Source organism: Poeciliopsis prolifica, unplaced genomic scaffold, assembly GCF_027474105.1.
Source record: "Poeciliopsis prolifica strain line A6 unplaced genomic scaffold, Auburn_PproV2 SCAFFOLD014, whole genome shotgun sequence".
NCBI classification, from domain to species: Eukaryota; Metazoa; Chordata; class Actinopteri; order Cyprinodontiformes; family Poeciliidae; genus Poeciliopsis; species Poeciliopsis prolifica.
This window is the reverse complement of record NW_026562389.1, coordinates 10,857,549-10,882,786: the sequence shown is the minus strand read 5'-3', so window position 1 is coordinate 10,882,786 and position 25,238 is coordinate 10,857,549. Positions and strand designations below refer to the sequence as shown.

At 39.3% G+C, this 25,238-nt stretch overlaps 1 protein-coding gene across 1 annotated transcript in view; it reads left to right on the top strand.

The window, feature by feature from the left end:
• The window catches only part of dapk1 (death-associated protein kinase 1), a 62,028-nt gene that overhangs the window by 10,969 nt on the left and 25,821 nt on the right, over positions 1-25,238 (top strand). The window contains exons 3-8 of the mRNA XM_055039368.1: positions 15,307-15,528; positions 19,490-19,628; positions 20,607-20,736; positions 21,739-21,787; positions 21,941-21,967; positions 24,851-25,003. Of these exons, the coding sequence (XP_054895343.1) occupies positions 15,307-15,528; positions 19,490-19,628; positions 20,607-20,736; positions 21,739-21,787; positions 21,941-21,967; positions 24,851-25,003 (720 nt within the window). The remainder of the gene's footprint in view (positions 1-15,306; positions 15,529-19,489; positions 19,629-20,606; positions 20,737-21,738; positions 21,788-21,940; positions 21,968-24,850; positions 25,004-25,238) is intronic.

Below are 25,238 nucleotides of genomic sequence, written 5' to 3'. Positions count from 1 at the left end.
TGTGAGGATCTGTTTTTGGCTTCGACGGTTAAAAATTGTCGGCCAGATTGTGAAGACGGCATCCGGAGGTTTTTACCTTGGTTTTCTCCGTCGTTCTCTTTCCTCCTGACCGACTCGCACTGCCTGCTTTCTGCTTTTCCCTGATCTGAAATGTCTCCTCCTTCCTGAGCCGTTACCGGCTGGGAGGTTGCATAAAACCTGAGAGGGGAAAAAGTATTTACACCTGTGGAGTCGACAGATATTTAGTGACAAGCTGTGAATAATTCAAGCTCTTCTACGTCTCAGTCTATTGTGTCTTCTTACTGACGGTGTGGTCCAGGATCTAATGTTATTGAGTTTGACAATAAATATCTTTAGAATAATCGTTTTCAGGGGCGGCCCCAGACTGTTTGGTGACCTGGGCAGACAACATCCACGGCCCCCCTTTTCCAACCATCATTTAAATTTGCACTGGCAAGTGCAGAGGCTGAATTTATTTTACTATCTAATCTGAGAAAGTGTGATGCAGCACAGGTTTATTCTGTTTAACTGATACATAATGAAGGTGGTAAAAGTGTAAAAAAGCATACATAATTGGTAAATATTGGTTATCGGGCTTAACAGAAGTGTTAATATGAAATTTCTTACAACAGAAACGAAGGGACTACTGGAATGTTAATGTTTTGAATGTAATGTTTCTAAGTTTTTGATGCAAATCAAAGAGACAGATATGATCATCATCCTGAGCGAAAATCCCAACGAGGTTTAATAAAGTATCTCCATCTATCAGGCTAGAGTTTCCTAATAACTAATAAAATAATTGAACACGTTTCATGTCATCCTGTTTCTGGATGCGCCTGCTTTCATCAGATGGCGGTTCTTCCCCATCGTCAGTTTGTAATCGTAAAAGGTGAAGTTCAAGGCTGTGATTAGAAATTAGGGGGAAAATCTCAGCATTAAATATTAACAATGACCTTCTGGGAGACAGCAGGACTCCTGCTGCTCATAAATTATATAAACGTCATTTTTCTTGGAAGCTGAAATAAAGAAATTTCAGGTAAACAAATTGGAAGGAGATCCTCCAACTCTTTCCTAATTATCCAGTCAGATGTTTTTCTTTCTCTCCAAGTTCAAACACTAATTTAAACTGTAACATTCCTGACACTTTGCTTTCCTAAATATCCACAAATTCAACATTCTGACCATTTTGTTCTCGGCATGTTGCTGATTTTAGCTCCTGAGTCGCCGGTGTATTAAAGGGATATTTCACTGTTTTTATTGGCCTTTCAGAACTACATGGATCAAATCCGTTTTAAAATCTGTATCTAGTTTGACTTAAATGAAGATGATAAGATTTTTCTTTTTTAATATTTGAGTCAGTTCACTTACTTTTTATCACATTTCCAGATGTTGCTTTGTTTCCTGACCCTGTTTGTTGGGGAGGAACTTTGTTCACGGCTTGGCGTGTGGAGAACTGCCTGATGTAATCCATATGTACACACACACACACACACAGGATTATCTACCACAGTCTTCCTTCCTCCAAACACTCGCCTCGCCGTCGGTTCCTCCGCTCAGCCTCTGAATCCCGTTGCTGTGGAAACCCTTCCGCCGTACACAATGGCTCGGCGGTTGCATAACGTTTTTCTGCCAGTGCGGCTCGTGGCCCACAGCAGCGCTGAGTGGGCCGGGTCGGCTCCAAGCCGCCCTCCCACACTGTGCGAAGCTTTCAGGGAGAATCGCGTCGGACAGCTCCGGACCTCGGGGTCTCTGGCTCGCCGTCCCGCCGCAAAGACCTCGACCTTTTGACCTCTGTCCCCGTTTAAACCACACAGACTGGGAAGCTGGGAGTTTGATTGCTGTGTGGCTGAAATGAAAGCTGAAATTATTTGAAACATCAGTTAGGCATGTGGTAATATGAATCACATGATAAATTAACGAGATCAGTTTGCATTTGCATAATTTATTGTTTTTCTCTCTTGGATGATGAAAGTCTGGTTTTCAGTCTCAACTAGTCCAGTTTTGTTGCTGTTTGTTTATTTTTGATGTTTGAAATGTGTCCCAGTTTCAGTGTTAAATGTGTATTGGAATCTGAAGTTTATTAATCTTTGTGTTCTTGCGTCAGTATGCTGATATTACCATTGTGTTACTTGTGTCTCAAAACAACAATATTATTGTTAATTGCAATAAGTTCTGGGACGATTTGTTGTCTGGCAAGGTTTATGGTGACGGCCCCATCGGGAGGAAATGATGCCTTTAACTTGCTGGGCGCACAGATGGGTTTTTATTTACTTTAAACGGCTGCAAAAAAAAATAAAAAAATGAAAATCATGTTTTCCTCTTTTGCAGATACGTAAAAAAAGTGTTAAATGTGACAAACCTGTTTTCAAAGGACAAACTTTGCCAGTTTCTGTTCTGTCTTTATCTGCTCTGTCATCTGCATCGTTTCCTTTCACACTCAAACTGCTGCAGCAGGAAAACGCCGCAGTGGGGAATTCGGTCGGCGACAGAACACGGTGCACAGTTCACTGGGACTTTATTCAGCCCCCGTGAGCCAAAGACAATTTAATTAAGTAGAGAAGCAGGACTGTAATTGAAGTGAGCGTGCTCTTATAAAGCGACGTTTCACAGGCAGTAACAGACAGACTCTTGGTTCCAGAGGCGACCCAAATTCACACATTGTTGGGGAAAATGGTCTTGATGTGTAATTGCTTGTAACGATCTGAAGGAGCTTCAGTGGGAGTGAATACCTGGACTGTAACATTGATCTAAGCTTTTCCCTTATCGCTTATTTTGACTCTTATTTTGCAGTGATGCATTCTCCTTAATAGGCATGAAATATTCATCTCTGAATCTAAAAGCAAAACGAACCTCATGGTTCGTTATTGAATCTTTACAAGAAGTATTAAGACACTCAAGTCCCTGTTATGCTCTGCCAGTTAAAAAGGCAACAAACTGATAAACTGCTAATGGACGTACTGGCATCACTAGGAATGTAAAAACATATTGATTTATGCAACCGAATGTTTATTCTCTTCATCATCGATTTGGGTGGAAAAGATGTTGAATGTCTCTTGTTTAGTACAATCTGCACTACCCAGGATGCATAGCATCAGTTAAGATTTTATTGGAAGTGATTTGTTTCTGTTTGCATTAGAAGAAGAAAAACAAACGGTAATAAACATTAAGTTTGCTGCTGCATAAGCAATGGGGCACGCTTCTTGTTTCCGAACAAAAGTGCAATGAAAACATCACTATGGTAGTTGATTTAAACTCAAAGTGCATCAAAATGTGAATAAAAAGAAAAAAATACCAATAATTTCTTATTTTTAGCATTGAAATTTCACTCCTGACTTCATGGTTAAACCTCTGGTTGGTTTAAATGCGTCTCAGATTTAAACATTTTCTGATCTTTTTCCATTTTTAGAAACTTCCAGGTTAAATTTTTGGCTTTTATTGTCATTGTGTATTTTATTTTTAATTAGCTGTGCAATAATTTGGTTTTCTCCTCCACTTTCTCTCGCCGCGTTGCGGTGATGAACGATCCCTTCAGCCAATCACCGGGCGGAACAAAAGCCGCTTTGTCACGGTGCCGCCGGGGAAAGCGACTCCCGCCAGATTACAGCGCCTCGCTTTTATCCGACGGCTTCATCATCCAGCCTGAAATGTAAACCCGGGTTTAATAAGATCATATGCCTTGCAGTCTGTCACTAAACAGTTGTGTAATGTTAGCAGGGAGAAGTGAAACCACTGGACTGAACCTGGTTTAGATTAGGGAATTAAAATCTGTCGATATTTAGGTTGTAGATCTTGAGAAAACGGAATCAGAATGAAAATTATTTTCCAGTTTCGAGCACCTAAACAAGAAATGTGACTTTGATTCCACTTTATTCTCAAAAGACGTTCAAAATATGAATACAGACAAAAAAGAAATTGGAGAAATAGTTTGGATTCAGTTTTTTATTTATTATTTATTCTTATTTTTGCAAAAGAGAAAGACAAGGCTGACTTAGATCAGAGTTTATATTTACATTTCGCCCCACTGTTTGAGAAGAGCAGAAATTTCAATAAAACAGAAACAACAATGAATTATAAAGTCTCTGTAAACAAAATTCACTCAGTTCAAACTTTTATCATCCAGTTTTTGGTAGAAAGAAGAAATAAAGAAAAACAATGATTGAGTTTGATTCAATTTATTGATTGATTTATTGCTTATTGTGACAGGAATAGCTGGAGCTAAAGCTCGACTGTTAACAGGTTTGGCTTTAGTTGCTTTTATCTAAAATGAAGAACCATTTTCATGTGAGGAACAACATGAAGAGTTAATTATTGAAACGACGGCTCAGCTGGAGCTGCTGATCATGCATCCCTGAAAAACTCAAACTGCCTTTATTAGTTTAGATCATGACAATAATAGTCAGTGGATAAATTGCAGGAGTAAAATCTACTTCCTTCTTATTATGAGGTTATGTTTAATAGTCCCTGCTGCTTCTAATGAATGAATCCCTGCACACGTTCTGCCCAGCAACAGACCAGCTTATGAGACGGATATTACTCTTCTGCTGCAGGAGCCAAAATTCAGAGCTAAACTGGCTTAAATTTGTCGGTTTTCCAGCTGGCTAGAAAAGCAACAGTTGAGCGTCGGTGTTCCTTGACGGCTGCAGGAGATGTAAATAACAGCTTTACCGTCTCGTGTGTCATGTTGAACTCGCAGCTTTCTGTACTCCCAGAGGGCTTGGAAAAAACAAATGTCATGTCTGAACAATGTGGTGCAGGTTTATATTTCATCTACTGGTTTGCTTTGAAATAACTGGGTTGCTATGAGCAACTGAAAAAATGCTGCCAAGCCAATTTTCTCTGTTGCATAAGGAAGGTGAGATCTTCCCACTTGTTTGCCTTCCTCCGTCAGTCTGTGCGTGGAGAGCAGCTCTGACAGAGGCGCTTTGTGTACGCTGTCGCTCTGCTATTGTTCTCCACACTTTCCAGCTTTTCAGCACGCTCTCCTATTTCACTGTAGTAGAGCAGGGAGGCGATCAATAGCTGAGTCAGAGCGGAGTAAAGGAGCTGACGCACCGCGGCGTGTTGGTCAGCGTAGTCAAGAAAATATAAATAGTGTGTAAACATGTTTGCTGTAATTATTACATTTAAATGTGTTGTTATGTTTCTCAAGGCCAGAAAATTCAGGAGAAAACCTTGAGTTTGACCTCAGCATTTTCCAGATCTAATTACGTGTCAAAGAAAAAAAATAGTTAATGAAAAAGAATCAATGAAAACAAATATTTTATCTATACTCTGACAGTTTTTCTGAGTGCATTGATGTGTGTTGAGGATGATTGTTGTTTGAACATTAAAATAAATAGTTTAAATGTCTTGCAGGTGTTATAAAGTTTTCTGGATCATTTTGAACCTTAAATCCCACAAATACAGGAGCTTCATTATGCAAGGCGATGCAAGTTTTACCTGTTTCAGTTTTCTCACGGGTTAAATTAATTAAAATGTCCCAAAAGAATGACAGTAAAATTATCAGTAAAAATTAAGCTAGCTAATTATGAGCTAGCTAGCTAAACAGCTAAAGGTAATAATGAAGCTAGCTAGCCAAATTAGCAAGCTAGTTTAAAAACGTATTAAACTAGCCTGCTAAATTATTAGCTAATTATTATGAGGCTTGTTGTGGGTTAAATGCAACAAACGTTCACAAAAGTGACAGTAAAAGGATCAGCTAATGATTAGGTAGCCAGCTAAATTATTACTAACGTTATTATGTAATCAAGTAAATGAAGTGGTCATTTAGCTAGCAAGATTATCATTGTTGTAGTTTTCTTTCTTGCTTGCTGATTAAGCCGCTTGATGAAATCAACAGAAAGTGAAGTGAATTTCTGGCTGTGCAGAGAACAGCGGTCAGATATTGATTTCTGTTTATTGATGCAAAAATCCAACGCTGATGAAATGATGCTTTGTCAGCAGCCTGCACTGCGCGTGTAGTGAATATTATGGGATGTAAATGGTGAAGATCGGTCCAGTTCAGCAGGCTTGTTTTCACCAACATCCTCTGACGGCTGAAGATTGGCTCCAGCGCCATCACTGAATATCTCGTGTAACTGTTTACAGACATTTTAATGGACAAACTTATCAACGTCTGATTTTTACAGAATTTCATATTTAATGGAAGCGCAGCAACCAGAAAATGTTTTTTTTTTTTTTTTTGTTGTTTTTTTGACATTAGCAGGATATGGATAAAGATTTACACACATTTGTAATGGTAACAGTGGCACTGATTTTAAATAAAACTCAGATTAAGACAAGAATTTATCTTTTTTCCAAGAAAACAAAATAAAATTATTAATCCATCTAAAAAAAAACTACCTACCCAGTAACTAAATGCAATAAACCAGGCAGTTACAGTCCTGCATTGTCTGAAACTATTTTTTTAGACGAGTCACACATTCACCCATCACACTTCCTTCCTTTTTTCTTATGAAATGTTTTTTTTTATTCTAACTTGCCGTTGCTCGTCTGCTGCTCTGTGGTCATTTTGTGCAGGTTTCTTCTTGTTGTTGAAATGTTGGTAAAAGTTGTGATGAATGGACATTTTCCCCTTTAATGCTGCTTTTTCTCAGAAAACTAGACTTTCTGAAGAAACTGTTCACATCAAACATTTTGCTGTTGTGACATTTTGCTCCTGTTTGAACAGAGAAGATAAAGTTTGGGAATAATCAATCAAATCTAGTCTAAACTGCAAGCAGTCTAGATGTTATTGATGGTTAATCAGAGCACAGTCTGAAGGTTCCCATCAGTTAAAGTGGCATGAAGCTTTTCCTGCTGAATTTCATTATTTGCTTTTTCCCACTCTGTTTTATTTTTGACTGAAATAATGAGCGGTAAATGGAGCAGGCTGATTCTCCGTTTGCACCTTTGTGCTGCGTTGGACTGTGTGGCTCGTTATCATCAGACGGTTTCCCTGCTGACTTCATTGATTGTTGTTTACGAAGCCTTTCTGCTGCTCGTTACGTCTCGGCTTTGTTTGTTCTGCTGCTGCCTCGTCTTGACAAGGCCAGACTTTCAGACCCAAAGGTCATCCAGGCGAAGCTGCAGCGCTCTGACGGCTCACTCATCCGACTCGTTTCGTTTCCACACTAGACTGGATTCACTGCAACCACGAGAAAAGTTTGAAGCTGTCATGTTTGTTCTTCGTTCAGTTCGTCTCAGACAAGCTGCAGGTCAGGATGGAAAGAAAACATTGAAGGAAAATGAACATTTGCTGCCAAAAGAAAATAAGTGTGACAAAAATGGGGTGCATCAATAAATTGGCCTCAGTTTTCTCAATTCTTAGAGAAGCCGATCTTACACACACATTCCTGGTCTTAAATTAATTCATCTAAAATTAAGGCTTTAGAATGTCTCAAGTACATTGATTAAGCTTGTATATTTGGTGTAGTTTTTCTCTGCCAGGCAAAGGTTTGTGTTACGTTAAGGCTAACAGTTACTCACTGAAAGCAAAGCTAAGCTAGCAGAAAGGAAGTTTCTGCCCAAAATAATCTTACCGTTTGAGATTATTCTCAGAAATGTTCTACAAAAAATGTTGGAGTTTACCAAGCTTCAAATGTTGAAAAATTGTTAGAATAAAATTTCAGACATTTTGGAGAAAAAAAACTGGGGAATCTATAAGTTTGAAAACTCAAAAAACTTCTAGAGGAAACTGAAAATTTGAGATTGAACTCAAAAATAAAAAGTGACGTTTTCTAGAAAATTTTATACTTTTTGAAGAAATTTTCTCCTTCCCTTTTTACTTTTTCTCTCTAGTTTGGCCCTAATACACTAGTTTAGCGAGTCAATAAGTAGTTTACTCCTTTGCATCTGGAAAATTCAAAGTTATTTCCACTATAAGAGCAAAGCCGTCTGCAGAGCTCAGGCCTTGAAGAGGTAACTTAATAAACATAAAATTAAATTTACTTCGTCCTGCTGAGGCCGTCTGTCTGAAGCCTGATGGAGGGAAGTGTTATTTTGAAGGAGCTGCAGATGATCTTTCTGTGAGCGTCTCACGTTCTGCACGCAGTAAACCTGTAATATCAGCTCTGAAAACGTGACTGTCTCTAACGGGAAGCATAAATACTCAGCAGATTATTATCGTTAACTAAAACTAACAAGATGACAAAAACTGAAATTTCATGAAGTGAATTATAATTAGTGTGTTTGCTAGTTTTTATTAGTTATTAGATAAATATCTTTAGTTGGTTTTTCATACTTTGGGTAATTTTTAGGTACAGAATTAAAAATTCAGAGCATTGTGATTATGTGTCCATCGGTGGGTAAATTAGTAGAAAATACCATTTTCAAAATATGTATTCAATGGTTGAATGCATTTTTCAAAACTGCTGCTGTTGTCATTTTGCGGATTAGCGCAGCCGGCAGGAGGAGCGCCGCAATTTGGCAATATCTGACGTAAACTGAAATCTATTTCACATCAGTTCAAAGGGCTAATAAAAAGATTCATGAACACAAAATAAAGGATATTATAGCTATAATTTCAGTTTATTTTAGTGAGTTTTATACATGACATAGTTCCAGTTAGCTGTAGTTTTGCGACATCATTGACCGTTTTTATTTATTTTAGTTGAGAAGAATGTTGTCTTATTTTCCTTTTTGTTGATCGTTTGTTAATTATAACCTTGGTAAATGCTCTTTCCTTTAAAACTAACAGAATTAGACAAATAAAAAGTCCCAGGGAAATAAATACGATAAAAACCTAAAACTTTTGTAAGTATGCTCTAGACGTTTCTGCAGCCAGCAGCACTGAGGCTGTATTAGTGATGCAAACAAACAAACTTCTCCTCTTCGCTCCAAAAGCTGCGTTCCTGTCCTCCTCCCTCTTCCAGCTGCTTTGCAGGAACAAGCAGGCCAGCAGTGGGAAGCTTTGACAAAGGCGGCTGGGCAATCTGATCCTTCAGAGTATCTGAGGCTGAACAACGGCCTGCCTGCTTCTGCTGGTCGTGATTCCCAGGAAGGGGGTTTGCTTTTCCTTATTTCCTCCGCTCTGCTTGTTCAGCAGCCGCTGTGCAAGTCGGTGTTCTCCCAGGAGGATGACGGGGATTTCCTTCACAGCCTCGGCTGAGTAAAGAAGCAGGCGTACGACGCATTACCTCATATGGAAGGCATGGAAGGAAACATGCTAATTGTGCTTCTTCATTGCAGCTTTTGCTTTTGTTTTCCATCCGTTCCTTCAGAGAGAGAGAAGGAGAGAATTTGAACTGTGCCATTTCTTTTATTTTTATGTGTGCAGCTGCTGGTGTTAATGCAGGGTGGGCTTGACTCCTCCTGCCTTTATGTGCTGAAATGAGCAAAATAACATCACAGACTGTTCAGGAATTCTTTTATGCACTTTTACATGTTTAACTTTAGAGGGATAACATTTATCATCGTTATATTATAATAATTTATTATTACATCTTATAATGTTTTCCCTCTTCAGGAACAGACCTGGTTAGGTAGATTGCTTCAATTCTTCCATGCATGTTTGAGAAATCGTTTAATCAGCTGTGGAAAACACCTGAGTGTACCTCGCTCTGTCTTTGAGTCACAGCTCCTCCCCCGCTCAGCTCCTTCAGACTAGCCAGCAGCAATTAGCAAATACCTGGTGAAACTGCTGAGGAGCTTCTTCTCAGAGCAACGCTGGTAAAAATGTTGCTAAAGGGTTAATAGAGGAGCCATATTGGAATGACTTTCTGAAGGCTGAGCTTCTTAAAGAGACAGAGGCCCAATTTTAAGGCATTAAACTACAAAGTCAAAATTCTTTTAAGTCATGTTTGAGTTTCATAAGTTTTGCCCTTCAGCTGTGGTTTTGCAGAAATACTCGTTATATCGCACAAGCCAGTCTGCCCAGATGTTTGTGGTTCCACAGTCACAGAAATTCATGCAAAATCAGCAAATCTCAGAATTAGTTGTAAAGTCTGGTGCAGTTCAAATTCATATGTGAACACAAATCTGACCGGAATCAGCTCCAAAAGCAGGAAGTGGACGAGCACAGGGCATTCTGGGTAAATATAGCCAAACGCGTTAGCCTAGCACTTGCGGCAGAAATGGCTTACTCGTGATTCCTGGTGTTGCGCCCCCTGAGGCGAGGAGGGGAACTGGTTGCTCAAAGGGTTTGGTGGGTTTGACTGAGTGCAGTGAGATAAAGAACCACAGCAGCTGCAGATGGAACCAATTTTAGTCCCAAAAATCTATCAAACCCTGAACGTCCCCGGACAGCGTTGTGCTGGAACCAGTCCTGCTTTTTAATTTTGTCAGACAGCTGCTGTTGTAAACAGCGTGGTGAGTGAATCATCCCCAACACGTTGCCCAACAGGAGGGAAGACGCGGTCGCCGTGAGGTTTCCTCCCATCGTGAAGCAATGCCTTTAGGACTCCTGACATCTAATCCAGGAGTCAGACAAGAGTTTAATAAATTCATGAACTTTACGTAACTCTGAGTAACATTCAGGCGATGGAGGCCAGAGACACGCTTTGTGTTTTAAGTGCTTTTGTCGAGGTGCTGGTTGGTGAATGAGCTTAATTAAGGTCTAAGAGCACTTTTGAAATGTCACAGAGTGCCGTTAAATGTCACCTCTGATTCCTTTTCTTTTTCTTTAACCTTTTGTTCCTACCGGATCCTCCGATTTCAGACACTCGTTGGCTTTGTGTCACATGTTGCACACAATGTGGTGCAGTAAGGAAACCATAAACGTATCACAAGGGCTGTGTACCGTAAGCCTGGCGGGCCACCAGGCTTTCTTTCCCCCTCGCCAGGCTGAGGATTGTTTATTTTAAATTGGGTTTTTCTAAACCAGTAACAGAGGCAACAAAGACTTTTTGGTTAAACTCGGTTTGTAGTTGATGAATGTGAATGAAAATGCTGCACCAAGCTGCAGACTTTACTAATCAAAATGAGAAGATCGAGACAAACACAAGAATACAACAAATACTTGAACTTTTCACCCCAGCATACCAATATGCTGATTCATCGTTGTTCATTTTAGGTAATATTTCTTTTGATTATTTTACTTTTAAATGTGACCAGCATGACGTTGCTTCTTTTAAGATCCACTGGTTGATTACTTCATCAGGATTTAACTGAAGCTCCATAAATGTTTTATTTTAATCATATTTAATTGTGTTTGCCTCGTTTAAGAGTCTGTTGTAAATGGTTTCTTACAGGAACACTTAATAACTCAGTCAAATTTTCTAATTTCCTGTCAGTTTTTAACATTTTTAACACTAACTCTCAGTGCGTTGCCCCAGCGCCTTCAGAACCAGGCGCAGCAGGTTTTATGGGGAAAATCCTGTTAGAGCAACAGACATAAACTTTCTCGGCCTTTAACACCAGTTAAAAAAAGGTTAGCAGTTAATTTATTCAAGTTATTGTGAAATCGCTGCAGCTGAAATTAACTACGTCTTGGTTGCTTGTTTTTGGTATTTTGTGCTGATTTTTATAATAATTTTTTTTATTTTTTATGTTTTTTTATTTGTCTGTCTGATTGTTGTGAAGCACTTTGGTGTAAATGTGCCGAATAAATAAACTAACTTGAGTTTATAAACTCATCTTCATCTATTAGAAACTTTCCACAACTTCCCAGTCGACGCATTTCTTCTGCATGAATGTGGAAAGTTTTTGTTTGCTGTTGTTGCATTTCCTGTTTGACTTTGTTCCAGTGGATTAGACACTGGAGTCTGATCCAGCTGCTGAGCAGAGGTTGGACCGTTCGGTCCTTTTGTCCACCTGCTCGGTGTTGGGTTTTCGCCAAAGATGAATTATGCTGGCTGGTGCAGCCAAGCAGCATTTTTAACCACAATTATGTCTTAATTGCAGCTTTGCACCAGGATTTCTTCATGTTGCAGCGTCCGGAGTGCTTTTTATAGCGTTTGGAGTCAGAGGATGAGTTCAGTAGGTTTCAGTAATTTGATATGAGAGTAGTAGAGCTGCATTTGTAAGTAAATGTATTAAATTACAAAGAAGCCGTGTGAACAAAAGGCTTGTACGCTGTTGTCTCTGAAAGGAGCAGATCAGGATGTCTGTCCATATCTGCTCCAAGGCCTGAGTGACAGTCTGCAGCAACAATGGGCCGAGGCCAGACTGAATGGGGGTGGACGTGTTATTAGCATGAGAAAGCCTTCGTCCTCAGCTCCCTCTTCCTCCTCACAGTATCTGCTTCTTGTCTCCGGCGCAGGACGAGTCACTTCCTTAAAGCCGCGTCGTTCCTTCAGCTCCTGGTAGATTTTCGTCAGCGATGCTTCGGTGTGGAGAACTTCCAGCGCTGCCAAAATGCTGCTAAAACACAAAACAAAACAGATTTATTGATTTTCAATTTCAAATTTTAGTAGTTTTGACTTTTTTTTTGTTTCTTCTGAGTTTCAAAATGTTTTTCAATTTAAACTTTTTTATAAGTTAAATTTTTTTTCTCAGTTCCAGATTTTTTGTATTTTGAACAAACTTTGTGGCTACAATGTAGCCCCATACTTTCCATCATTGTTTATTTTTTATGCGCATCTTAACGCATCGCACAAAGAAAGGTTGGAAGTGGCAAAATTGTATGCTTGCTTGTGGTCTTTAGTGTTTTGGAAAATGAGTTATTGTGAAAAAGAGATGGAAACATGAATAAGTTCAAACGTTATGAACGCTCAGTCTCTGGCAGGGTCTGTGCCTTACCAGAGGCACAAAACCTGGAAAAATTTAGTCCAAGCATCTTTTTTTCTAAGATTTGTCACAGTAACCTCAACTTCCTGTTTATCATGTAGCGTCAACATCTGATGTTCCTGATTGGTTTGTAGATAAACACTGTAGATAAAAACACAGTTAATCTCTGCAACATTTTAAAAGTTTGCCTAAGATTTGCTCTACGATTGGATGAAAACCGCCGGCGTTTGGAGTAACCGCTGCTGTGCGGTAGAGAGGAGGATACGTTCCCTTCCCAGTGAAATACGTTGCCGTCTTGATTCTGTTTTCCATCACAGATCCTCTGCAGTTGACAGTTTCACAGCCAAAGGATGAAACCAGCTCATTTTCGCTCTGCTGACGGAGCCACATGCATCACCAAATAGCTTCCTGATAAACCGCTGACAGAGATGTTATTGTGGTAGAGAGAGGTTTGGGCCAGATAAGCTTCTCTGTTGTGTTTTTATGATTATGGAGAACCAGAGAAAAATGATCCAGAATGTCTGATTTTCTCTCCCCCGCCCTCCGTGCCTCCGTGGGTGTTTGGTACACTAAGTGCTTCATGATTGCTCGGGCTGTGAGGAGGCGCAGTCGGCGGAGGCGTCAACAGCCCTCAGCCAAGTGTCCTCGCTTCCCCAAGTGGTTTTCCTGCCAGCGCTGTGGTCGAGCGACGGCACGGTCAGCGTTATCCTGATGAGACGAGGGATTCGACCACAATGCCGACAGAATTTCCATAACAACCCCTTTGTTGCTCATACGCAGGATAATCCAGGACTGAAATGTCAGGTGGACCTTGGTTAGCTCAGCCTGCATGTATACAGTGTGTGATCTATTGCCAAGGACCGTTTGGAGAGCAGTTATTGTTGACTCATAAAGTTGAATTTTCATGCTAATGTAATATTTAGCTAGCTGGATGTTGCCCCATATGTTGCTTAAGGTCACAAACTGAAGGACGTGTCACTTAACAGACCTGTCACAATAACAAATGTCTCTGGACAATGAATTGTCCCAAACATCATTGCGATAAATGATAATATTGTTGTTTTGAGACCATTTGTAAGTGATATAATGGTCATAGTAGCATAATAATAAGGAAACAACATGTTCTCAACATTTGACACTAGAACTGGAAGACCTTTTAAATATCCAACATAAATATCATAAACAACAAAGGAAGTCTCTGTAAACAACATTGAACTGGCTGAGACCAAAAGATCAACCTGAAAACTTTCGTCATCCAGTGTTTGTAGAAAGAGAGAAAAGAGAAAAACGATGAGGAAGTGAAACAGGAAAGTCCAGAAACTGCTTCTTCTGGCATGAACTTACAAAATCCCACCCAGTAAACACAAAAATATTTCATGGGTTAATATTTATAACCATTAAACTGTCAAAGTTCAAAACTGTTTAAGTGTTTTCTGTTTTTTATTTCATCAGTCGCTTCAAATTTTAAGTCTGGTTCAGATTTCTGCTGTATTTTAAAAACATTCACAACTGCCTATTCTGCTGGTTCTGCAGATATATTTTAATATGCATTCATGCTCACAATGGAAACTGTCTTGGCGCTAACATCCGTTAGCTCCCTTATTTGTGCTCTTAGGGCTTCAGCCAATCAGCACAAAGGAAAAGGAAAGCTGCTTCTGGATTGGTGGATTACTTTGCAGTCATCAGCCACTAACATGTCATTACTAATTTAGTAATCGATTAATCATTGACTGCAGCATACACACTAAAAGACGCAATTTTCTGGAAAAACAACTCAAAGTAGTAATTAAGCTCAAACTGTCCAAAAATATACATAATTTTTCATTTAAGATAAAAAAATGTCTTTATAAAGATGTTTTAGCTTCACCTGGTTAGCATACTGTTTGTTCAGGCAATAAAATACATTTTTTATTTTCACAACATTGCATAAAATAAGTAAGCTTTTTATTTCTTTAATTGATAAATTTCCAGAATAATTAATTAATTGAATCGTTAGCTCCAGCGGTGAAACGGTGAACTCTGTGTAGATTATAATCTGCATGTTTTTATTTATCACTGAGCTTTCTCACCTCTAACTTGTTTTTTATGCTCATTATTGTGGCAAACATATGAAATTTCAGCCAAACAGAACAAATATTTTTCACATTCAACCTGAGAATCGTTTGGTGGGCGGAAGCGGAAAAACCAGAAGTTTTTCTGACGTTCATCTCAATCCGTATTGATGTTGTGGTTCGGCTTTTATTGCGTTCTCTGATTCCAGGCGGCGCTGCCATGATTCATCGTCCAGTTATTAATTAAATCTGTTTCTGATCAACACTTTCAGTGCCTCATTTTTCCTCCCACTCCCTTTGGCTCAGAAATCTGTGGGAAGCACCCAGAAACTCTCATATATCCGCCAATGGTTTTCTATTTGTTACTGTGCTTTTGTGGAGCATTTAAATCACTCTGGGTGTGTCTAATAAACTGATTAGTTTGATTTATTATTGGATTTCCACCATATGATTCACCCTTTTCTGATTAAAAGCTATCAGATTATAATTTTCCCGTGTTGCTTTCTCTTCTTTGTTTGGTGTTTTTATCCTGCTAAATATAATAAATTTCTTTTCTAGTTACATTTTCAACATCAGCAGGAAGTTTAACGTCCTCATTTCTCGTCGACAGCGGTCAGTTCGCCGTGGTGAGACGATGCCGGCACAGGCGAACGGGCGCGGAGTACGCCGCCAAATTCATCAAAAAGCGGCGCAACAAGTCGGGTCGGCGCGGCGTGGCGAAGGAAGACATCGAGCGAGAAGTGAACATCCTGAAGGAGATCCAGCACCCGAACGTCATCACCCTGCATGAAGTGTTTGAGAGCAAAGCTGAGGTCATCCTCATCCTGGAACTGTGAGTAGCTCCTCCTCATGAACACCAACAATCAATTTATCTGTAAAGACATTTTCACCGGTTCCCCTTCACACATGCCAAGAAAATTAACAGTTATTTTAGTTTCACAACGTAAACACAGCAGTAATTAACACAAAACTGCAAAAATGATTTTTTTAGAATGTTTCACATGTTGATGTTAGAAATATTCTTGTTTTTGCTTCACACTTCACTGCAAATAGAAAAGAGTTCACTACAGGAAAGCATTTCAGGCAAAACAAATGTTTAAACAAGGAACTGAATCATTTGTTTACTTGCATCTTTTAATGTGGCAACGTTTTATTCAATAATTGATTGTTAGAACAATCGATTAATCATAAGAATATTTGATGTAATTATCCATTGCTACAGTAATTGTTAGTTTTGTTGGCGCAGCTAGCACTATTGCTAAGGCAACACTGACAGTGTTTTTCATGACTATTTTAATTTTGAGTCTTACAAATTTACCTTCTAAGTAAATTTAGAAATAGTTTGAGTAAAGTTTTGTTTTTGCTCATCATAGCAGAAAACCATGTTGGGTTTAAGTCCAGAAATAGCTTAGAGGACCGGCTTTTGTTCTAAGCAATGGAAGTTTTTTAATTTTAATAACAGGACATAAAACATGTTGGTCCTTTTTAATTGGCTGATGATCTCTGGCTTTGTGAAACAACAGACTCTTCTACCTGTTTGGTCAGTCCTGGAGTCAGAAGGTGTTTTTATCTCCACCAAGTTCAGTTGTGAGCAGAAACTTCCTGTCACTTATTTACTTGGCTTAAGGGGTAAAACGGCTCAACGACAGTTTAACAGGAAAACATCACATTTCCTGAAGGCTTTTCCTTTATCTAAACAACATAATGTCTGATCAGGAGTTATAACGGCCAGTGTTGGACGGATTTATGTGTAAAATATTGACTTTAGCTGGGATCTCTTAGAAGTGCTGTGTGGCACGAGGCCTCTTTGTTCCAAACACCAGTTAGACCAGTCCAACCAGCCCACATGCCACTTCAAAGACCGTAGGATCAGTTATGTTTGCTCCGCAGGACTTCAGCTGACACACTTCTTTGGAAAAGGTTGTTCCGACAAGCAGAGCGCAGCACACTTGAATCGCTGAGTCACCTGCAAGCAGCGGCAGCCTGAACCAACAGTGCAGCTGGAAAACATGCGGCGTGATTACTTTCTGCCCGTTCCATTGTTGAGGCAATCATCCAGCACAAGCACGCCATTTTAAAATGTTTGTTTTGAATTAAATGGACTAAGACGAAGCGTTTAAATAATGTGGAGGCTGAAATTCCTGCAGATTAGCAGCTCAGAGTTTAAGAAAATATTTGTTTGACGCTTTTGCTCATTTTCAAAACCCTTTCTTATCATCAGTAGTGGCTGGATTCAATAAAAATGGAATGGTAAGGTCTGTGATCTCACATTTTAATCAAAAACATTCCTTTTAAAGATAAACAGCAAATATATTTATTGCTTTTATTTTGTAATTTAGGTTGTCCAACATTAAAATGTTCTATCCATTCAGTTGTTTCAGAAATATGCCCAGTGGACGGTGACGTTAGCGCCTGTGCTAAAGCCGAATCCCTTAATTAACAGGGATAATTAAGATAATTAAATATGTTAATTAAGATAGTTAACATATTTACAGGTGTACCAGAAACACAATACAATGATTCAGACTTCTGCAGAATTTTTTTTTTTTAATTTAATGTGTTAAAGTTTTTCTCACTAATTAATTGAAATTCTTCTTTTCTTTCTTTCTTTGTTTCATTCTAGTTTTGTGTCTTTGTTTCTTTTTATTTTATTTAGGGGTTTTTTTGTCTTTTTTTCTGCATCATTTGTTCTCCGTTGTCACAGTTCATCTCTTGTGTTTAGCGGTTTATCTAAATGTTTGAATTTCACTAAACTCTTCTTGGTTCTCTGATGCAGCGACTCGCAAGTTCTTGTCGAGTCAGTCGGTCTGATAACCGAACGCTCTGATTTCCAAGCATTCCTGGGATGGCTTTCTGTTGCTGTTGCATTTCAGAGATGTTTCTCATAGCAGCGTCAGTTGTTTTTGTGTCGATATGTTTTTATGAGATGCTGGTAAAAGAATCTTGCATGCGATGAGAACTGGACTCTGAAGAACTGGAATATGGGAGCGTGTAGATTATATAAGGACAGCAATTGATTTGTTTTTTCTGTTGACATCCAGCACATGTAGATATTTTCCCATGATCAGTTATCGAGACTAAACTCTCCCACCCAGCAGCTTGGGTTTGTGGCTTCAGAAACATTCCTCAGATATTCTGGTCCATGAGACCTTGAAAACATCAGACGTTGCTGCAGATCAGTTAGCTTTGAGCCATGATTGATTCTCCTGTTTCACCTGTTTCCAAAGGTTTTCTAATGGATTCAGAACTGGGCTGAGTGATTAGGGTTTAACCCTCTGTCTCTTTAAGAAGCTCCTGCTCTTTCTAAACACAACATGGCTCCTCTATTAATCTTCTTACATCATTTTTACCAGCATTGCACTGAGAAGTAGCTGGATCAGCCAGGTGTTTGCTAATTGCTTCTGGCTAGTCTGAAGGAGCAGAAAGGGGGAGGAGCTGCGTCTCAAAGGCGGGGCTCGGTCCACCAAGGCGTTTTGCACAGCTGCGTGGTTAATGGAAATTAAAGGATTTCTGAAACATGCGTGAAAACATCAAGGCGACAGTCGAGTCTGTTTTTGATGAGGGAATAACATCATGACATGATGTGAAGCTAAAAATAGTTGATTTTACATGATACTGCCCCTTTAATGTTCAACAGCAGGATTTATCTCCTACAAGAAGAAACCAGAGATCCTAAAACTGAGCAACAATGAATATTTCTGCTCTACATATTTAAAAATCAGTTTGAGGTTTTCTAGTATGTAAATGTAGAGGGAGGATTCACACATCAGGCCTCATCTGTTCAGGTTTCTGTGTATTGCTGGATTAATTGGTGGCTCTTTATGTCCTGAAACATCTTAAAAAATTATTCTTATCTCATAATTTTAAATTTCACTGCAACGTTTGGGTGAATTTCCTGACATATGGTGACAAAAACATGTCAGTGTGAAAATATTTAAATCAGCCATCAGCTCTCACTTCTGCTTCCTTCGTCACGCTGCATGTTTGTCCTCATGCCTTCATCACTTCCTGTTCCTCATCCTCCCATCGCTGCTGCTCTCATGAACATCAGTAATTATGTTACATCGCTGTGGGTTTATTAGCAGAGCCTCTGCTGTGAAGGAGAATTGATTATCTGATTGTAGGTGTGCAGAAACTGATCGGTCGCCTGTTAGAGAAGCTGTGCAGCTATTTATTAAGATTTAAAAGAATTTCATGTTGAGGTTTGAAGTTTCATTTGCTTTTGTAATAAAATCATTTTTTCAGGATTAAATATTAAATGTTCATGATGATGAAAACTATTTTAGACATTAATTGGCCTTCAAATGCAGCCTGGAGAAATCTGGGTTTTAATTATTCAGATTTGGATTCAAATGAAGAATCTTTTATTTTCCACTCTGACATCCATCCATCCATCCATCCATCCATCCATCCATCCATCCATCCATCCATCCTAAGTTTTTTTTATATTTGTATTTTTCTTTAATAATCAGATAAAAAACATTTGAAGTCTTTGGATGAAATAATTAGGAATCTGTTAGAAAAACAGATTTTAAATCTAAGCTAATGCTAATTTATTCCAGTTATCATTTTTAGAAATGATAACATAACATGTTCCAGGTCACATTTTGCTTTTTAAAAAGCTGTTTTAATCAAGGATCTTTCTTTATCTGCTGTAAAGTTCAAAGTGAGCTGAACTGGATTCATTCCCACCGCGGAGCCGTTAAATCGGTTCAGGTTGATTGGATCTCAGGGATTTGCAGCTTCCTCTGATCGGATCCTTCCCCCTCTCCTCTTTTCCTCTTTGTTTTTAGTGTTGCTGGGGGTGAGCTCTTTGACTTCCTGGCAGAGAAAGAGTCTCTGAGCGAAGAGGAGGCCACTCAGTTCCTGAAGCAGATCCTGGACGGAGTCCTCTACCTGCACTCCAAGCAGATCGCTCACTTCGACCTGAAGGTACAGCAGCTGAGCTCCTTCAGGTTTCAGCTTCATTTAGATAAAAAAAAAACTTTATTCACAGAAATCCCTGAGCAGAGCTGCAAATCTGAACAATCTGCTGATTCTTTTGAATAAACTCGCCTCCTTTAAACGAGTTCTCACTTTTTATTTTATTTTAATGTGTCGTAACTGCAAGACTGAACACGTTTAATCCTGGACCAGCTGATATTCTGGATATCGTTATCATCTAATCTTAGTTTGCTGAGCAGAAACGAATCAGTAAAGTCAAACTAGAGTTCATTTAATCAAACGTCCTGTTTCTACCCGTTAACTCATACATGTTTAAATAATTACTGCGACAGTCGGTTGTTTTGGTTTGTATAAAATCCACCTCTGCCTTCCTAGACAGGATCCGTCTCATGTTTTGCATAACATTTGCATCCTGATGAGACTCTTTGCTGCCCAGTTCTAACTGGTCCCAGTTCTAATTGGGTCCCAGTTCTAACTGGTCTCAGTTCTAACTGGTCCCAGTTCTAACTGGGTCCCAGTTCTAATTGGGTCCCAGTTCTAACTGGTCCCAGTTCTAATTGGGTCCCAGTTCTAACTGGTCTCAGTTCTAAGTGGGTCTCAGTTCCAACTGGGTCCCAGTTCTAACTGGGTCACAATTCTAACTGGTCTCAGTTCTAACTGGGTCCCAGTTCTAACTGGTCCCAGTTCTAACTGGGTCTCAGTTCTAACTGGTCCCAGTTCTAACTGGGTCTCAGTTCTAACTGGTCTCAGTTCTAACTGGTCTCAGTTCTAACTGGTCTCAGTTCTAACTGGTCCCAATTCTAACTGGTCTCAGTTCTAACTGGGTCTCAGTTCTAACTGGTCCCAGTTCTAACTGGTCCCAGTTCTAACTGGTCTCAGTTCTAACTGGTCCCAGTTCTAACTGGTCCCAGTTCTAACTGGTCTCAGTTGGATGTTCTGCTCTAACCCGTCGTTGTTTCGCTGCAGCCGGAGAACATCATGCTGCTGAACCGCTCAGTGCCTCACCCGCGCATCAAGCTCATCGACTTTGGACTAGCACACAAGATCGACTTTGGAAATGATTTCAAGAACATTTTTGGGACTCCAGAGTTTGTTGGTGAGTCTGATTTCTGTAAACACGTTTGTATCTGCGCATCACTGCACACCCAGTGCTCCCGTTTCATCCCTGGGGTTTAACACGCTGCAGGTGCTAACTGCACCAAACATCTGATAATAGACGGGAGATTATTAGGAATATCTCACATGCAAACCACAGACACACGCGGCGCCATCTGGCCTTTAAATAGGCCGTGTGCCAACGGCTCCAGCCTCTGACTGGCCTCTTCCAGCACCAGGCAGCCTGTGAGTTTTTATCAGCAGAAATATTGCTGAAGCCACATCTGCATGCTGGCTGTGTAAAATCAACATAAACTTAATTACTGCAGGATGAAGAGGCTGCAACACTCCACTCAAGAAGGAATGAGGGTCATTTGCATACTTTCCCCTGCTGCAATTTGCATCAAAATCATATCAGGATATAACAAACATCTCTAAGTCATGATTACATTTTACATCAGTATTCTATCAGTTTGGTCATTTTCACATATGAATTATAGACTAATTGTTTTGTGTTTATTAGTTTATAAAATATGCAACTGAGTGCAGATTCAGATGAGGAGGAAAAACACATTCACAGATATCACTTTATCTGAGTTTACATCCTCACAGCAAGTCTTAAAAGATTGAAACTGAGTCACATTTGGGCAAAAATGAAGTTTGATATTGTTTGCATTTACCTGCCTAATGTAAATAATTCCTAAAATGATCAACAGTATGAACTAAATCTAATTCTTAGATTTAGATTTGTGTCTGAAGAGATCGTAGTAAATCTGTAATTTTTCACACATCTGAGAAAGTGTGAAGAGAAAAGAAACATTTTCACACCTTACAGTTTCAGGCTTAAGAGCTGCTGAGATTTCTTACACATCTGAAGAAATTATTGATTGAAAACCAGCTGACAATGTGCAGCAAAAGGCCTGAATCTGGAGAATCGGTGGAAAGTGAACGTGTGATTTGCAGGTTGGCTTGAATATTAAAAACCTTCTGTTTGGCTTCACAGCTCCAGAAGTAGTGAACTATGAACCTCTGGGCCTGGAGGCGGACATGTGGTGAGTAATCGAGCAGCTGGTCTGGAATGAGCAGGATGTGATGTGATGTTTGAGCTTCAGGTGAAAATCTCACGCAAAGGCAATTTACTTCTTCACATGATGCTCAGGTGTTAGAAATGTTTCATGCTGAAGTTAATATTTCTGTCTTTTCAGGAGTATCGGGGTTATAACCTACATCCTGTAAGTAACGGCTCCCAGGAATATTTTATATGTTGATTTATAAACAACTCCAACAAAAACTATTTTATCAGTTTTAGTTTTCATTAAAAATACCATATTTTTGTTTTTATTGCTTTAGTTTGAGCTTTAGACAACTGCAGTGTTAGTCACACTTTCACTAATAGGGAAGCTCATTTGTGTTTTATTAGCACTTCAGCTAACTTTGAAAACATTTAGCGCACTTAGCTTTCCCTGATCTAATTTTTCTTGCTAAATTCAAAAAGACATAAACATAAATGCAGTATGTAAGAAGATTATGGAACATGTAAATCATAATGTAAAAATTAAATTGTGCTTGCGAATTGTAGTCTTTGAATTTTAACATTAGCATGTTGGTTTAGCCTGTTAGCTTTAGCTTTATCTGAGCTCATGTTTATGATTAGGGTTTGGTGCTAGCGTAGTTTTAGCAGGAGCCTCCACTTGATATCTGTTAGGAAAACTTTGTTCGTTTTTAACTTTAGAAAAACCTGTACCTCTGTGACCAATTGTGCAAAAGTAGCAGGTTAGATGGGCGGCGACTCTAAGCCAACTAAAATTTTTAGCCATTTTATCAGAGATTTTTGCTTAGAAACAACCAACCCTGACCTGTACAACCAGCAGCTTTCATCGCTGAAGGGACGGGTTTCGGCTGCAGAGATCTGTCAGCACCGTTTAATTCAGCAGCAGAGGACGAGGTCCTGCCCCCAACATCCAACAGATCACCCGCTGTGGGCCATCATGACGCCATCTTGCTCTCTTCATGGCCACACTTCAATTCAGAGTGACATATGCAAATGATATACACACAAAAATATGTTGCTGAGTCGAAACACAAAGGCGAATGTGCCCACACATGAATTTTAAATACACTTCAGCTCTATAAATGCAGCCTGTTAAAGCTAAATGTTATATCCGATAGCTGCTCTTCAATATCGCTGTTGGAAGTGATTTCCTCGCATAACAACATACTAATAATTGCATACTCATGTACTTGCTGCTTGCATGCATGATCTGCATTCGTGCTGTCAGCCCACACAGCTGTCACAGCTCTGTGAGCCAGAGCAGAAAATAGATTGCTCGGTGTCTGTTCTGATAGCAGAAACACAGATTCACAGGATTTCAGAGGCTGAATAGACTTTAGCTGAAGCCACCAGGAGTTAATTTACTTCTTTTAGGGAATCAGGTTTCAGTTTCTGTGGTGCTAAAACTGATTTTTGTTTATAAATATAACCAAAAATTGTAAATTTGGAAAAAACTTTGGTTAGAAATTCAGACTTCAAGTCCAGAAGATCTTGAATGTAGGGCTGAAGCGATTAATCAGATTAATCCGATTAATTGATTATTCAGTTATCTGATTTAGTAATCAATTAATCATTGAGTATATACACTCAAAAAAGGGCTTTTGCTGAAAGAACAACACATTCAGAGCAAGAATTAAGCTAAAGATGAACACAAAAATATATATGTGCATTTAAAATGCATTTGAAAAAGTCCTTGTTTGTTTGAAAAAGTTTTCAAACCAGAATTCAAGTTTTAACTTCACTTTGTTCAAATTCTGTCCAAATTCACCTAATTATTATTGTTTAATCCAGAAAATAATCAACAGATACTCTGATGAGTCGAGCAGAAGGAGCTGAGATTTTCACATTTTGATGTTTTTTAGCTACAAATGATCAAACACACACTATATAATAATAATGCTATATTGCATTTTAGACAATACAGTGTGTATTTAAAAAAGGAACTGAACAGTTGTAATGTTTTATTGCTTCACTAACGTTGTGAGAAAGGGCTGCAGGCGTTAACTGATGATTATTTTAGCTCTGATTGGTTGTTTCTAGTTGCATTGGGATTTTCTGTCTCTCATCGTATCGTCACGACATGGTGACAGCAAAATATGTAAAAACATTTATCTTCTATAAAAGTGACATACTGCAGCTTTAAATGCAAAATGAATGTATTTTGTACAGTTTTATCTCAATTACTGTCCATTTCCTCCATTTAACGATTACTAAGTCAGTTGGCGATTATTTGAATCGATTCGTCACGATTAATTGTTTCAACTCTGATGTAGAAAATAAACTTACATGGTTAAATAAAAATATGCAGAATGTTCACATTTCTTTGATCCAATTAATCCACTAATCGTCAGAATAATCCGTTGCTATAATAATCATGAGTTGCAGCCGAACTTGAATCCTGATTTTATGACGTTCCCACTCAGGTTGAGCTTGACCTCGCACCACCTCCGTGTTTCCTCCCAGCTCACATGTTAATTAGCGGCTGGCCGAGCAAAACGCCGTTTTTTCCCTCTCAATGAGGAACCCCGAAGGGTTTTTTCGTTGTCCTAATTGGCCTCCTATCTGCCCAGACATGCTTCTCTCTCATGGCTGTGTGCACTCTGATGAGATGTGTTAGCATCTCATTTGCTGCATCTGCTTCTATTTTATGTGTGAAATCAGCAGATTGGTGTGAAGGTGCATTAACATTCCTGCGCTCCACCCAAACTGGGAGCTCTCCAGCTGGCTGTCCTGCAGCCAGCACACACTAAATAGTTTGAGTCTCATAGCAAAGCAGGATTTATGAGTCACCATGAGCTGCTACTCAGCTCGCTAATACCATTCCCCCATCAAAGGCCTTAATCTCAGCTTGACGGAGCAAATCTTATCAGCAGATGAATAGTGATTAGATGAATAAGTGTTTGAATCAAGTTCCTCTGATCCGCTGCTGTTTGATTATTAAACCCATTTGGCTTTAGATGGAAAAAGAAACATGTTCCTGTTACAGCAGATAAGGCTGTACGTTGTAAAGAAATGCATTTTAGAGAACATTGTGAGTCTGACGCGGTTTATTTCCTCCATGCAGGCTGAGTGGAGCTTCTCCCTTCCTGGGCGACAACAAGCAGGAGACTCTGGCCAACGTGTCGGCCGTCGATTACACGTTCGACGAAGAGTTCTTCAGCAACACCAGCGCTCTGGCCAAAGACTTCATTAGGAGGCTTCTTATCAAAGATCCAAAGTATGCACAACCTTCCTCTCTCAATATTTCCAGTAAAAATGTGTTAGCATCTCAGGTTAGCATGCGCACAAAGGCGGAATATAAAGTCATCTTTGATGGCAGCAGCTTATTCTGTCTCTGTAAAATGTAGAAAATCTAAATCTGTACCAAAAGCAACCAGCTGAATGGGTGGAAAAGCATTTTACACCAATTTGATGGTTGAATAAAAAAAATAACAGAATAAAAACAACAAATT